This window comes from Colius striatus, chromosome 13 (assembly GCF_028858725.1).
Source record: "Colius striatus isolate bColStr4 chromosome 13, bColStr4.1.hap1, whole genome shotgun sequence".
In the NCBI taxonomy this organism is placed as follows: Eukaryota; Metazoa; Chordata; class Aves; order Coliiformes; family Coliidae; genus Colius; species Colius striatus.
This window is the reverse complement of record NC_084771.1, coordinates 12,276,264-12,288,194: the sequence shown is the minus strand read 5'-3', so window position 1 is coordinate 12,288,194 and position 11,931 is coordinate 12,276,264. Positions and strand designations below refer to the sequence as shown.

General features: G+C 44.4%; 1 protein-coding gene across 1 annotated transcript in view; it reads left to right on the top strand.

The window, feature by feature from the left end:
- The first annotated feature begins 3,539 nt into the window (after nucleotides 1–3,539).
- LRCH2 (leucine rich repeats and calponin homology domain containing 2) overlaps nucleotides 3,540–11,931 on the top strand; it is a 59,132-nt gene continuing 50,740 nt past the window's right edge. Inside the window, exons 1-2 of the mRNA XM_062007004.1 lie at nucleotides 3,540–3,645; nucleotides 6,949–7,091. Of these exons, the coding sequence (XP_061862988.1) occupies nucleotides 3,636–3,645; nucleotides 6,949–7,091 (153 nt within the window). The 5' untranslated portion in view covers nucleotides 3,540–3,635. The remainder of the gene's footprint in view (nucleotides 3,646–6,948; nucleotides 7,092–11,931) is intronic.

Genomic DNA, 11,931 nt, shown 5'->3' with positions numbered 1-11,931 from the left:
GGTGATCCAGAATCATAAAATCCATCAGATTTCTACGTTACATTTGGAAACAGCTGCACCATTCTTATCCCCCTACCTCCTGAGATGATGCCTGGCGATTTAAAGGGCTCACTCCATTCACTGCAGCAGCTGCTCTTCTCCGGGGACCAGGCACAGTATTCCTGAACTGTCTCCGATTGTATTGTTGTTGTCCAAAGCCTCTTCTAAAACGAGTAGGTCCTACGAGAAGAAACTCTTATTTTAGCATTCTCCAAAACTCCATTTATGACTACAGTTTTGCAAATGGATTACAAGGTTAACTTAATATGCTACAGGAGCGTCTCTATAAACAGCAATGCAAAAATAGCATTAATTTATTCCAGAAAACTAAATGGATTTTGCAGAATATCAAATAATTTATCTTTCCAAGGTCTCCCTAACATTATCCTGATATTGAGGGCTGACAAACACATTATTTGATTTAAAAGAATATAGAAGAGAAAAGGCTTCCACAATTCTGATTTCTAATAAAGGCAGGAACACTTGCATCAGTAAACCTGTCAATCTGCTGTCAGAGCTCACACTGTTATGAATTAACTGTGAAATGGAAAAAGTCTTTTGATACAGATATACAAGTGATTTGAGCATCTGGAAGCCAACCCCACAGCAGCCTGGAATAGCTCTGAGTACCCACATTATAGTACTTGACAAATGAAGACTAGATTATAATCATTCTTTTATTTAAGTGTGATATATCCTTACTTCCTGCATGTATTGAAGGGGGCACCTTCTGCTGCTGTTTTATGTAACTGCACAGTACATACAAACCAATGGCCTATCTTGCCTTTAATGTTTTCCCCTAAGCCTGTTTATGATTTTGAAGTGTCAGTAGGGAGGAAGGCACAGTGCATTAAAGCCTAATTACTCCACATAATAAACTTCTGTAGTCATAATGAAGTAGACATTTTCTAAGTTGCTGTATGAATGAAATGGGCATCCACGCTCTGAGGGGTGTATAAATCAGGCATAAAGCATGGCAGAGGGCAGCAAGAGTGCTGTTAAACCCTGGACCGTGGAGGAGAACCTCATCGATACAAACCACGGAACAGTCAAGACTCATGTATTGATCCTATACCATCCATTCCTCCATCACAGCAATTTATAATGACTCGGAGCAATTAGAAAAGAAGCGCTGTGAGGCAGTGGTGGGATCGCTGTCAGGGGCCAGCACCACAGTGATTAATGGAGGCTCCAGCCCCAGGGGGTAACACCAGCTGCTAGGTGACAGCACAGGCTGGTTTCACAGGAATACAAGTGGAGATGATTTGAGCTGCTCTGGCTCTAAAACAAAAGGGCACCAAGGCATGCCTGTGGGAAGCATCTCCTGAACAGCAGTCACTCCCTACGGCCAGAGGTTGGAAACACTCACAAAAATGCAATACCATTCACATGCTGTGAGGTCAGTAGTTTTCTTTGCAAATGATGCCCTCTCACTGCCAAAGTTCAGGTTCCTCTCCCCTCAAACACTTGAATTTGGGCAACCTGTGCCTTTCTGAGCAGATATGGTCTTGCTGCATCTAATGGCCCTTTTTTTTCCCTCCTGGTTCTATCTCCACAGTTTGTTTTTTCCTTTCTTGATCCCTTCAACAATCACTCTGGGCTTGCCCCTCTCTCTTATCTGTTTGCTAGAACACTCTCCTGTGGGCCACCAAGCCTTGCAACAACAGCCCCCCTGCACCCTGGAGAGTGCCATCTCCTAAGCAGCAGGACAGATTGAGCTCAGCTGCCTTTGCAGGGTCTTTCATTGGTGCAGGGAGAGGGACTGATGCAAAAGGCAGCCCTGTCTGGGAAATCATGCCCTTGTCTGTCAGTCCCCATTAAAGAGCACCTGCTCAGCCGTGCACTCAGGCATGTCCCAGCCAGTGTAAATAACTAACGACAGGGCCATCAGCCTCCAAGGGGCACCCAGTGGGTAGCAGCTGAGGCCCAAGGTCTCTCTCTGTCACTGCATCCTCAAGTGTGACACATGGGAGGCTTCATCTCCACAAGAGGCCTGGCAGATATTCATTAATGAAAAAAACTCATTTAAATAAAACCCCACAGCATCAACAGCTGGGGAAGACCCCCCCCATTGTGTTGGGGGGCACGCTCAGAGCCTGGTGCTGAGCACACCTGAGTTGGCCAAGAGGCACCTCTACCCAGTGAGTCCAGTCTGGGAAGAAGCTCCAGTGTCTGACAGACTCTTTTTTTCTGAAGAGATTTGAAATTCAGATTTCTTGTCATTAAAAATCATCTTTCCCCCACCAGGGAGAAGGTTTAAGCCATATCCAGGAGGGATAACAGCACTTCATTTGCACTAATTCTCTTGCTGGTTTAATCAGCATAATACCCTTCTCCATCCTCTATCATTACAGTGCTGGGCTGCTCTGATCATTATGTTGATAATGGTTATCACGTCCTAGCCCAGAAGGGACTGCATTTCAGCAGGGAATGAAGTGAAATCATGAGGAATTACCTAAGAATTATGGGCTAAATTCCCAGTCATGCTGTGCTTCCCACAATTGCTACTGACATTAGCACCACTCAGCATGGTGGGTCTCTGCTCTTGACAGAGCTGAATTCAGACTCAGTTAAAAACTGTAAAACACTAAGACTAGCAAAGATAATTCTATAAGTGAACGGAAAAGTTGTCCTTTCCAAGGAATAGCTAAAAAAAGTATTTTGATTTATTTGACTCTGCATGTGGTAATCACTTGAGTATGGATGAATATCAAAGCCTGTGGTTCTGACAGCAAAATCAATTTGCAAAGGCCAATTATCATCATTCTGTTTTCAGCTATTCTCAGTAAGGTACTGTGTGGTAGAGAGAGGGAAGCAGATCAGAGACAAGCAGGATTGGTCCCAGCAATCCCACCATCCTGATGTGCCACTGGCATTCCAACAGAAGATTGCAAAGACATTGCTGCAAAAGTCACTAAAATCTTCAATGAAGTTACTCAGCAGTAATTAAGGAAAAAAAAAAAACAGGCAAGATTTTGATAGAGATGGTATTTCATGCAGCAGGTCATTTTGGCTTTGTAGATACCAAACACAGATTAGTGTGTGATCACTCGGTATTAGACAAAAGCACATAAAAAAAATAGCACGGTTGGCAAAAGCGACAAATTAGCTCCAATAACTGAGCTATCAAAGACAGTTACAGAAGGGGTAATTTAAGTGTGTTCTGGGAAAAAGAGGATTAGGAAGAGGCATCATTAAAATATGCAAAGCCGAAAAGGAATAGAGAATAGATGTTAAGTCACATTAGTAATTCATGACAGGGTGGAAGAGACAGAAAGGGATGAATTTATGCTCTGAAAGGGCCCTGATATTCCATTGTTGCAGAGAGAAAAGCTATTCAGAGGCTGTGTACATCTTATATGCACAGAGAAATCCAACAGGAGAAGGATTTAAGAGCTGCATTTTGTTACACAACTGTGTTTTCCAGCTTGGCAGACCTCCACTGTCCCAAGGCTCACCTACCTTGCAAATTCCTCTGCATCCAGGCGCGGAACCGGGGTCGCCCATACCCAAACGCCGAGTTTCTGTTCTTGACCTGCTGCCTTTGCCTGTCCCCTGCAGCGCTGGCATCTGTTTGCTCTTTCCTGTGGCGTTTTATGATGTCATCTGGATCAAAATGGCAAAGGAGAAACTCATAAAACCTGCACTTTCTACCAACAGTGATTCCCGCTATTGGCGCTTGCAATTGTCCACAGTAAAAATGGAGCTTGCAGATCTGTGAGCTACCCTGGCTGGACAATAAAAGATTAAGCTTAGCACTGAAAGTATAGGATCAATTTACTTGGCTCTTGCAGGCTAGAGATTAGAGTGGAGCAAATTATTTAGAAATGTGCCACCATATCCAGCATGTATCCACCATGTGCAGAACAGAGATTTCAGACCCACTTTCCACCCTGAGATCTGATCCTGCAGATAACCCACAAGCTAAGTGAATATGTTTTTGCAGGGGCACTGAGAGCTCAGTTCTGAGCAGAGAATAATTTTTGAGAAGATCTGACTTGGGAGGCTGCAAGAGAAGTAGTCAAAGGAGGGAGAATGGGTAGAAGCACCCATGGGTGCACTCACATTCCCTAACATGTGTGGGACACGTGTCCCTGATGTATAAACTACACAAATGCTGTACAAGTGTCATGCAAACACAAGTGGGACTAAAGTCTCCCTAGCCTCCAAATTTTTGATGGGGAGAACTGAAGCTTGGTGCAGTGAAAGCTGCAAAAAGAGGGTTGTTGGGAAAGAATCTCACTTGTACAGGGATACTGTCAAGAAAGGAGACATCATAGTCCTGCACACACTCATGGTTCATCAGGCAGTTGCAGGATGGCTTCCTTTCAATTCCCATCTCCTTGAGTCAGCTACCTGCATGTCTTTCCTCAGTGCACAAGAAACCAAAGCAAGTTTCTAGCTATCAGTGGTATGAGATGAAGCCTGGAGCCATAAACCTCTATGGCTCAAAAACCAGTAAGCAAATAGATGCAACATGCACAAGTAATACCAGTAGTGCTTTGTATTTTTATGTTCCACAATCTTCAGGACCTGACTCTTGATTTTCTGACTATCTGGAGTCAAGGCTCCTGCTTAATCACTAATAGCTAAGCTAGAAACAGTTCAGTAAGGATGTATCCAACACAGAGCTGGAACTTCTTAGCTTCTGCCATTGTGTGGTGAAGCACAGAGGGAGAATATCCCAAATACAAGGGGATGGGATGCCTGCTCTTCACTGAAAAACTTGGGTTCTCCCATACAGACCTGTTTGCACAGCACCAAGAGAACCAACTCTCATGCTTCACATTGAACATTCAGTACCTAGAGTATATCTGGTAGGGTTTTGAAAGCCCACACCCATCCTGAACAAGTGTTTTTAACTCTTTTTAAAGACAGTACTGGGAACTTGAGGTTTCTGGACCATGAATAAACTACTTTTAGATGCAGAACTCCATGAAGAAACAACTCAAAGCCCCTCAGTTCTCAATGAATTGGTCTGAAATCACGAGGATCTTCTTAATTCAGGCTGTTCTGATGAAGAGGAAAGGAAAAGGCAAAGGGACATCTCCTCATTAATATTTTCCAACAATACCTTCTTTTAAACTCAAAACTTCCAGAAAATATTTATCAAGTAATAAAGCTAGGTCTGTTAAGCTCCAAACAGAATGTTTTAACAAATTAGTGAGGAAAGAAGTGTCCAAATCAGGCCCCTTCCCAGGCAGTGGCTACTCCAGCTCCTTAATGAATCACTGCAATAGAAGCACAGACATGCCATTAGCTTTCAATGGGTGATTATCACAAACTGCACATCCTACCTCCAGCACTTGTCATTTGTCATTTTCTATCAAGAAACTCCTGTGTCCAAATGAATACAAAGCCCAGGGAGGGGAATAAAGATGAGAGCAGATGTAAGAATAGGCTGCGTGACTGCTTTTGTGATTTCTCTATCAAGTATGCCAGGAAGAGGGCAGATTGGGAGTGGCTGGGCGACTTTCTTGGTATGAATGCGCTAATGTTGTCTGCTAAGTGTGCCTTTGGGACGTGGTATTTGGGGCATAGGCTGCTTTGAAGCATACTGACAGCATTCCTGCTTGCTCTGCAGGGAGGTGGATGCAGGCATCTAAGGGTGAGCTGTCTACAATGTGAAGAAGAGCTTGCTGGGAATGGAGAGGAGATGAATGCTCAGGTGCCCAGTCTGTCATCTTTCAGTGCCTTTTTTTTAGTTTGGGTATGAGTTGTTACCCTGTCTTTTGCACCTATAAATATGATGAGGTTAACAGAGCAATGTAATGGAATACTTCATAAGCCTGGAAGTGATTCTCAAAGATGATTTAAGGTACCCCAATGCTCTCAAAACAGAATTAGATCTACCAGGGCAGCTTTAGAATAACTCCTACACTTTCCTCTGCCTGCTAACTCAAGAAAGGCCCAACGTATCTGAAGGCACAGAATCAAGAACCTGATGGTACAAGTATCAGTCCTTCACCAAGACTCTTGTTTTGTAGTTCTCTCTTCTGCCCTGAGTAAGTTGTATTCTGGATTGAATATAGAGATGGACCACAGGAGGTCTGACCAAGAGAAGCATTAAGGGACATATCAGCAAACAGCAAAAGCAGTGTGCAACATCATGGGAAAAGAAAGACAGAAAAATCAGGGTCCCACTGTTGCTACAAATCCTCACAGCACCATTAAAATAGGAGTGCATCAGCCAAGGGGTCACTTTGAGTTTACAGTGGAAAATCTTCTGCTATTCCTGACAAGTGGCTCATTTCTGGGAAGAAATGACACAAGGTTTCGGTTAGGAGGCTGACCCAATAATAAAAGGTGTTGGTAGACCTTCCTTCCACAGCAGAGACGTCAACACGATAATCCACCAAGATCTATGGTCCAAGTGTCGGAGTCCAGGCCTTCGGGGCTAATAAAGGGGTGGTTGTTTATGCACAGTTCCCATTCCCAGTGCCAGAGGAATGGCGAGCATCACGAGCAGGCTGCTATAAATAGCCGGCGCAGCCGCGGGTATGTCTCATACCCCTATTTCAATAGAGGGCTCATTTACGTAAGCCTCGCCCGGCCGCCGTGCCGGACGCGCTGCCCTCTGCACTTGCGGGGTGCTGCCGGCAAAGCAGAGCGAGGAGCTGAAGCCCCGAGTCCTCTTCCACCCCGCTCCCACACCTAAAGCCTGTTTCTTCGCCTTTTCCTGCCCGGTCCCCTTCCACGCAGCCGGATCCAGGCATACCAGGAGCATCGGCACTGCGGGGACACGCCACGCTCCTCTGCCCGGCTCCACCTGCCCCGCCGCGACCCCCGCAAGCACAACCCAACCCCCCCGGGCCACGCCGGCCGTACGGAGCCCCGGCCCGGGCCCGATCCCCGAGGGTTCTCGGCCCTCCCCCGCCCGGGCAGAGACCCCCGCCCCGCCAGACCTACCCAGGGACATGTCAATGTCCTCGGCTCCCGGCTGCGGCCCCGCCGCGGGGCTGGGGCCCGGCTGCGGCTCCGCCGCCTCCATGGGCTCCGAGCGCGCAGTGCCGCCGCCCCGCGCCGCGCCGCACACTGCGCCTGCCCGGAATGTGCCGGCACCCGCCCCGGCACCCTCTGCCCGCACACCCCTCTCTGCGCAAGCCTATCGGTCCCCCAAGCATCCCCCGAGCTCGCTCCGCATCCCCTCCAGCCCCCTCGCCGCGCTTCAGCCAGCGCTCTGCCCCGACACTCTCTGTGTGTTCAGCCCTGCCCCGGCTCTCTACCCCTCCGCACGCCAGGAGTCATCCTGGCAGCCTCCCCACTTATTCGGGGGATCCTTTCCATCGGCATTTCTCCTCTATCTCTCTCTGAGCACCAGTCCCCACTCTCCCACTGCTCTCCCATTAATCTTTCTCCTCTGAGGTTTATGCCGGGAGCAGATATGTTTCAAAAACCCATCAAGCATTTCTGGATGATGTCAAAGAAGGAATGACTTTACCTCATCTTAAAGACTCGAAAAACAAGGTAACTTTCCAAACACTTGGCTTATATTCAGAGATTAAGTCTATTTGTACTTGTGAGTTTCTTGGAGAGGAAGTATCCCTTTGAGATTGGTCTTTCAGCATTGTCCCAATCACTTGCTGAAGTTAGACTGTTCAGGGGATCTTTCAGTATCTGTATCACATTGATTGTGATAGCATTGGTGCTGTTCTTCAGTTTAAATACCAAATGAAAAGAACTGTCAAAACAATCACTCCTCTTCCAAAGGCTACCATGCATCAGGTGAATAGCATGGTTCTTTCCTAATGTTTCTCTATAACAAATGTTCTGAAACAATCTTCCACAGCACATACATACATAGAAGCCAGATGAGTGTTTTGAAGACAGTTGTTTGTGTTTTCAAGACAGGTTTTTTTCCCCCTTTCCCCAGTTTGCACTTCAAATGGAAGGGAAATTTCTATGTGCAAATAAATCAGGGCAAAGATTGCCTCCTGGAATGTGTATAGCTCTTAGCAAGATCAAGTACTCTGTAAGTATTGGTTTAGGGAACAGATCTTTCACAAAAGAAAAGAACAGTGTTGAGAGAGGAACAAATAACCTTATCTGTCTTTGGCAATGACACTGCAGGATGATCATTAAAGCATTTTACTGTGAAATGTAAAGAACTAAGGTCATGATGCCCTGTTCGCAATTTTCTGTGATATACAAGGTGTCCTGGGGGTGCTGCTGCTGTTTGGGGACCCCTGGCTCTAATGATCCTCTAGTCCAAGAGCTTTCCTTCAAAGGGAATCATTACAATTTCCCAGCAATGTAATCAGAGCAGCCAGGGAAACTGTGGCTGCTGGGAAAGAGATGGAAGTAGCCATACAAGCCAAGTCTTTAATGATGGAGAGAAAGAAGAGGTCTATAGCAGTGTTGTCTTCTAGCCCCTGCTGAGGACGTTGGAGATGGGCTCTAAGAGTTGTCCCAGAGCCAGCTGTGAAGCAACAGCTGCTGGGAGCCACGAGGGAAGGACTGCAGGAGGAGTCTAGAGTCTCCTTTGGGTACAGCCTAGCAGTGTGCTGAATGACCCAAGCTCCCACCCTGGGAAGAAGATGAAATTGGTCCCACTGTAAGGACAGTGTAATGAAATGTTTTAGGCTTTCTGCAAAATCATACTTGTATCTTCAGAAAACCTGAAAGCAACAACTGAGAGATTTCCAATAGTGTTTCCATTTGATCCTGTTTAGTTAAACAAGTATTTCAGGCAAAACAAGACAAAGGCAGAATTTAGAAATACCAAGGCCAACTTCTAAAATAGTAGGTTCTTTCAAATGGCAGGTTTTTTATTGAACTACAACACAGCTTTTGCAGCAAAATCCACTTCACCAGATGAGAGGTTTAATTGTCTGTTTTTCTCTAATCTTATAGCTTTGAAGGCAGTGATAAAACCCTTCCAGATATATTCTGCATCTGGGAATTATGAGGTGATATGTACTTTGTTATCTCTCAACTGCCAGTCTGTGACCTCTTAACATCTTGGCAAGTGTCCCATTTGCTTAGTATGTCTAAGCACTGTCATTAACTCAGTTCTGAGTAATTTCTCACATTAATAGTGTAGGTGACACATGCTGGAGCTGGTGAAAAGGCCCTAAGAGCCAGAACCTTCTTTAAAGCACAATCCCCCTGCACTGGAGAGGACTGCAGGTGTCTGGCAGGCAGACTTGTCCCTGCATCCTAAGACAGGAATGTCAGTAATGTGACTTTCTAAAGGTTAAAGTGGGATTATTTGAAAAAGAAAAATAAAGGAATAAATTAAATACAAAGTATTTTTGTCCTGCTTTTCTTCAAAACTGGTTTGCATTGACTAAATGATACTGTGGCAACAAGCTGCTAAACTAAGCCCTCAAAGAAAACTGTGGCACCTCTGCCAAAGGTGCCAGGTGTTCCTTCCCTGGAGAACACGTGCATAACTTACTTTTCCACAAGGAGCAAGTGTTATTTTGGGGCACTGAGCCTTTCAATTTCTCAGGTGCTCTTCTTGTCACATAATCAAACCCCGAAGAACCCTAGAAGGCTTTTAGCTAAAAACAAATAAAAATAGAAGTCAGTGGGAGAAGGGAACACATGCCAGCATTCAGACACTTGTATTATCTGAAATGTTTGCTCAGTCTCTTAGTAGATTTCGTGAACCTTCTGCATGTTAAATAAATTGTGATGCATGTTGTTGTAATAAATCTTATGCCTTGTTACAAAAACATGTATCTTAGATAGGTATCAGCTTTAATGCTGACCACTTTGTCTGTTGTTTCCAGGTTTCTCATGTCACAGTTATTTAATACAAAGCTGCAGAAAATATGACTCTCAGTGAAATGGACTCAAAAACTATATGATGCAATTGGAAAGAAATGTGGGTTTTTTTCTTGGGAAGTTAGCCAGAGTGGCTGCAGGAATATATATCGTGGGAATGTTTAGCATCTGCATGCACACGTTTGTGTCTGTGGGTATGGAAGCACTCCACCTTATATCAGAACTGGTCAAAGCATCAATTGCTCATCTCAATGGGCCAAAAATCCCATCACGTTCATGGTATTTTGTATTTTTCCCACAAGGGGGCGGTGTTGAGGCCTTCTAATTGGTGAGAACTACAGGAGCATAATTCTCGTCTCTTAATGAGGAACGCTGGTAACAGTTTCCTCCCAAATTGGTGCATCACCACCGAAGAGCTTGTGTTTTATTGTTAGATGCTAAACATGGCTCTTTAACCATATGTTGCTACTTGAAAATCATCTTCTTGAGAAGATGGAAGATAACAAAACTGTTCTTCAGGGGTTTTGAGAAAAGAAAGTTCCAGATCATGTCAGTATTTCTCGACATGGCCAGTTCCCAGAATGTGAGCTACGTTGATGATAATACTTCAGTTTTTATGCAGAAGTTCTGAGTGGATGCAGGAAAGTGGCTGAGGTGCACAGACCATTGAGTTCTGCTCAGTGAAACAACTATTCACTGACAGGTCAAACACCTCTTGTTAACAGTTAATGACAAATTCCTTGATTTGTGTTTTCTACACATTTAGCAGATGCAGCCTGTGTGTTTTAAAACTGCAAGGGATTTAGAGTAAGGTTGGAGGGTTTTTGAGGATTTTTGTTGTTTTTCTTTTCCCCTTCTCTGTATGTGTTTGTGTGAAACTACTCTTACAATACCTACTAGCTATACTTCTGACCTATGTAGAAGATCTTTAAAGTTGTCCCATAAAAATGCAGGTCTAGATCTGGAGATCTGCCAGATGATCTAATGTTTGTGTCAAAGTGCTGTCCAATTCATCATCCTGTGTGCAGTTATCTAGGACAAGGTGACAACAGTTACTTCTTATCTTAGACTGTCTTTTGTGTATCAGAGATGTGCCTTGTGAAATGCATGGCATACTTGATAAAAGATAATTGTAATGGCACAGGCTTGGACTCAACACACACATGTGCAGGATGACAGGGGAGTTGGTAGCTTCAGTGTGATTTGTAACCAGACTAGCTATATCTCATAAAACTCAGATAGACAGGTACACCATGCCACAGTGCTTCTAAGTGCATTGTAGGAGTAATTTTAGTTCATGTCGCTTCTCAAGGTCTCTCAATAATAAAGAACATCTTCACTGAAAGGTCTGCACTTCTAATTTTACTAGGAAACAAGCAAGACAAGTATGCATGTTAAGCAAGCTATTCAAAAGAGTGTAAAAGGAAAAATCCTGTTAGAAATCACACTAGAATGATGAGTTAAGGATAAAGGCCTCTGCAGCACTACAAGGAGGTATTTCCAGTGCCTGTAATTGGAATAAGTGGCACTTGAAATTACATCTTTGAGGGTAGAGGCTGCCCTCCCCTCTACCTTCAGAAATGTGTTTTCTGGTGCTTGATGAAGCATTGCTAGCTGTACAATTAATCAGATGCTCCCAGTGGAAAAGATACCAGGCATCTTCTTATTAATGGATCTGCTGTCTTGCCGTGGTTTGTACGAAAAGACATTTAAGAACATATATAGCTCACCAAAGCAGCTAGATGAAATCCTGCTTTCTTCTGTTCTATTCAGGCATCACATGCTGGAGTATTTTGAGCTATTTCTAGCTCTTTTAAAGGATGTTTCAGATAAATCACTACCCTTTAGCATGGACAGTGTGGCATTTGCCTTTTGTCCTGACTAGGAATCTATGGTTTGCTTGCTTTGCTTTCAAAGTGGGACAGAAGATGCTGTTTTAGTATGAATCTTCAATCCTGTTATTTGGAGATTATTTTAACTGCCTGTGGGAAGCTGTGGACATTTGAAAGTCTTGAAGAAGAAAATCACTATCAGTTAGGAGTAGAGCATGCACTGGTATGCAAAGGAAGTGAGAAGGAATTGAAGAATCATCAAGGAGATGGCACAAGGATCATGTGAGTGCTGAAATAACAGTGAATGTGTTATCTCAGTACCTCACAC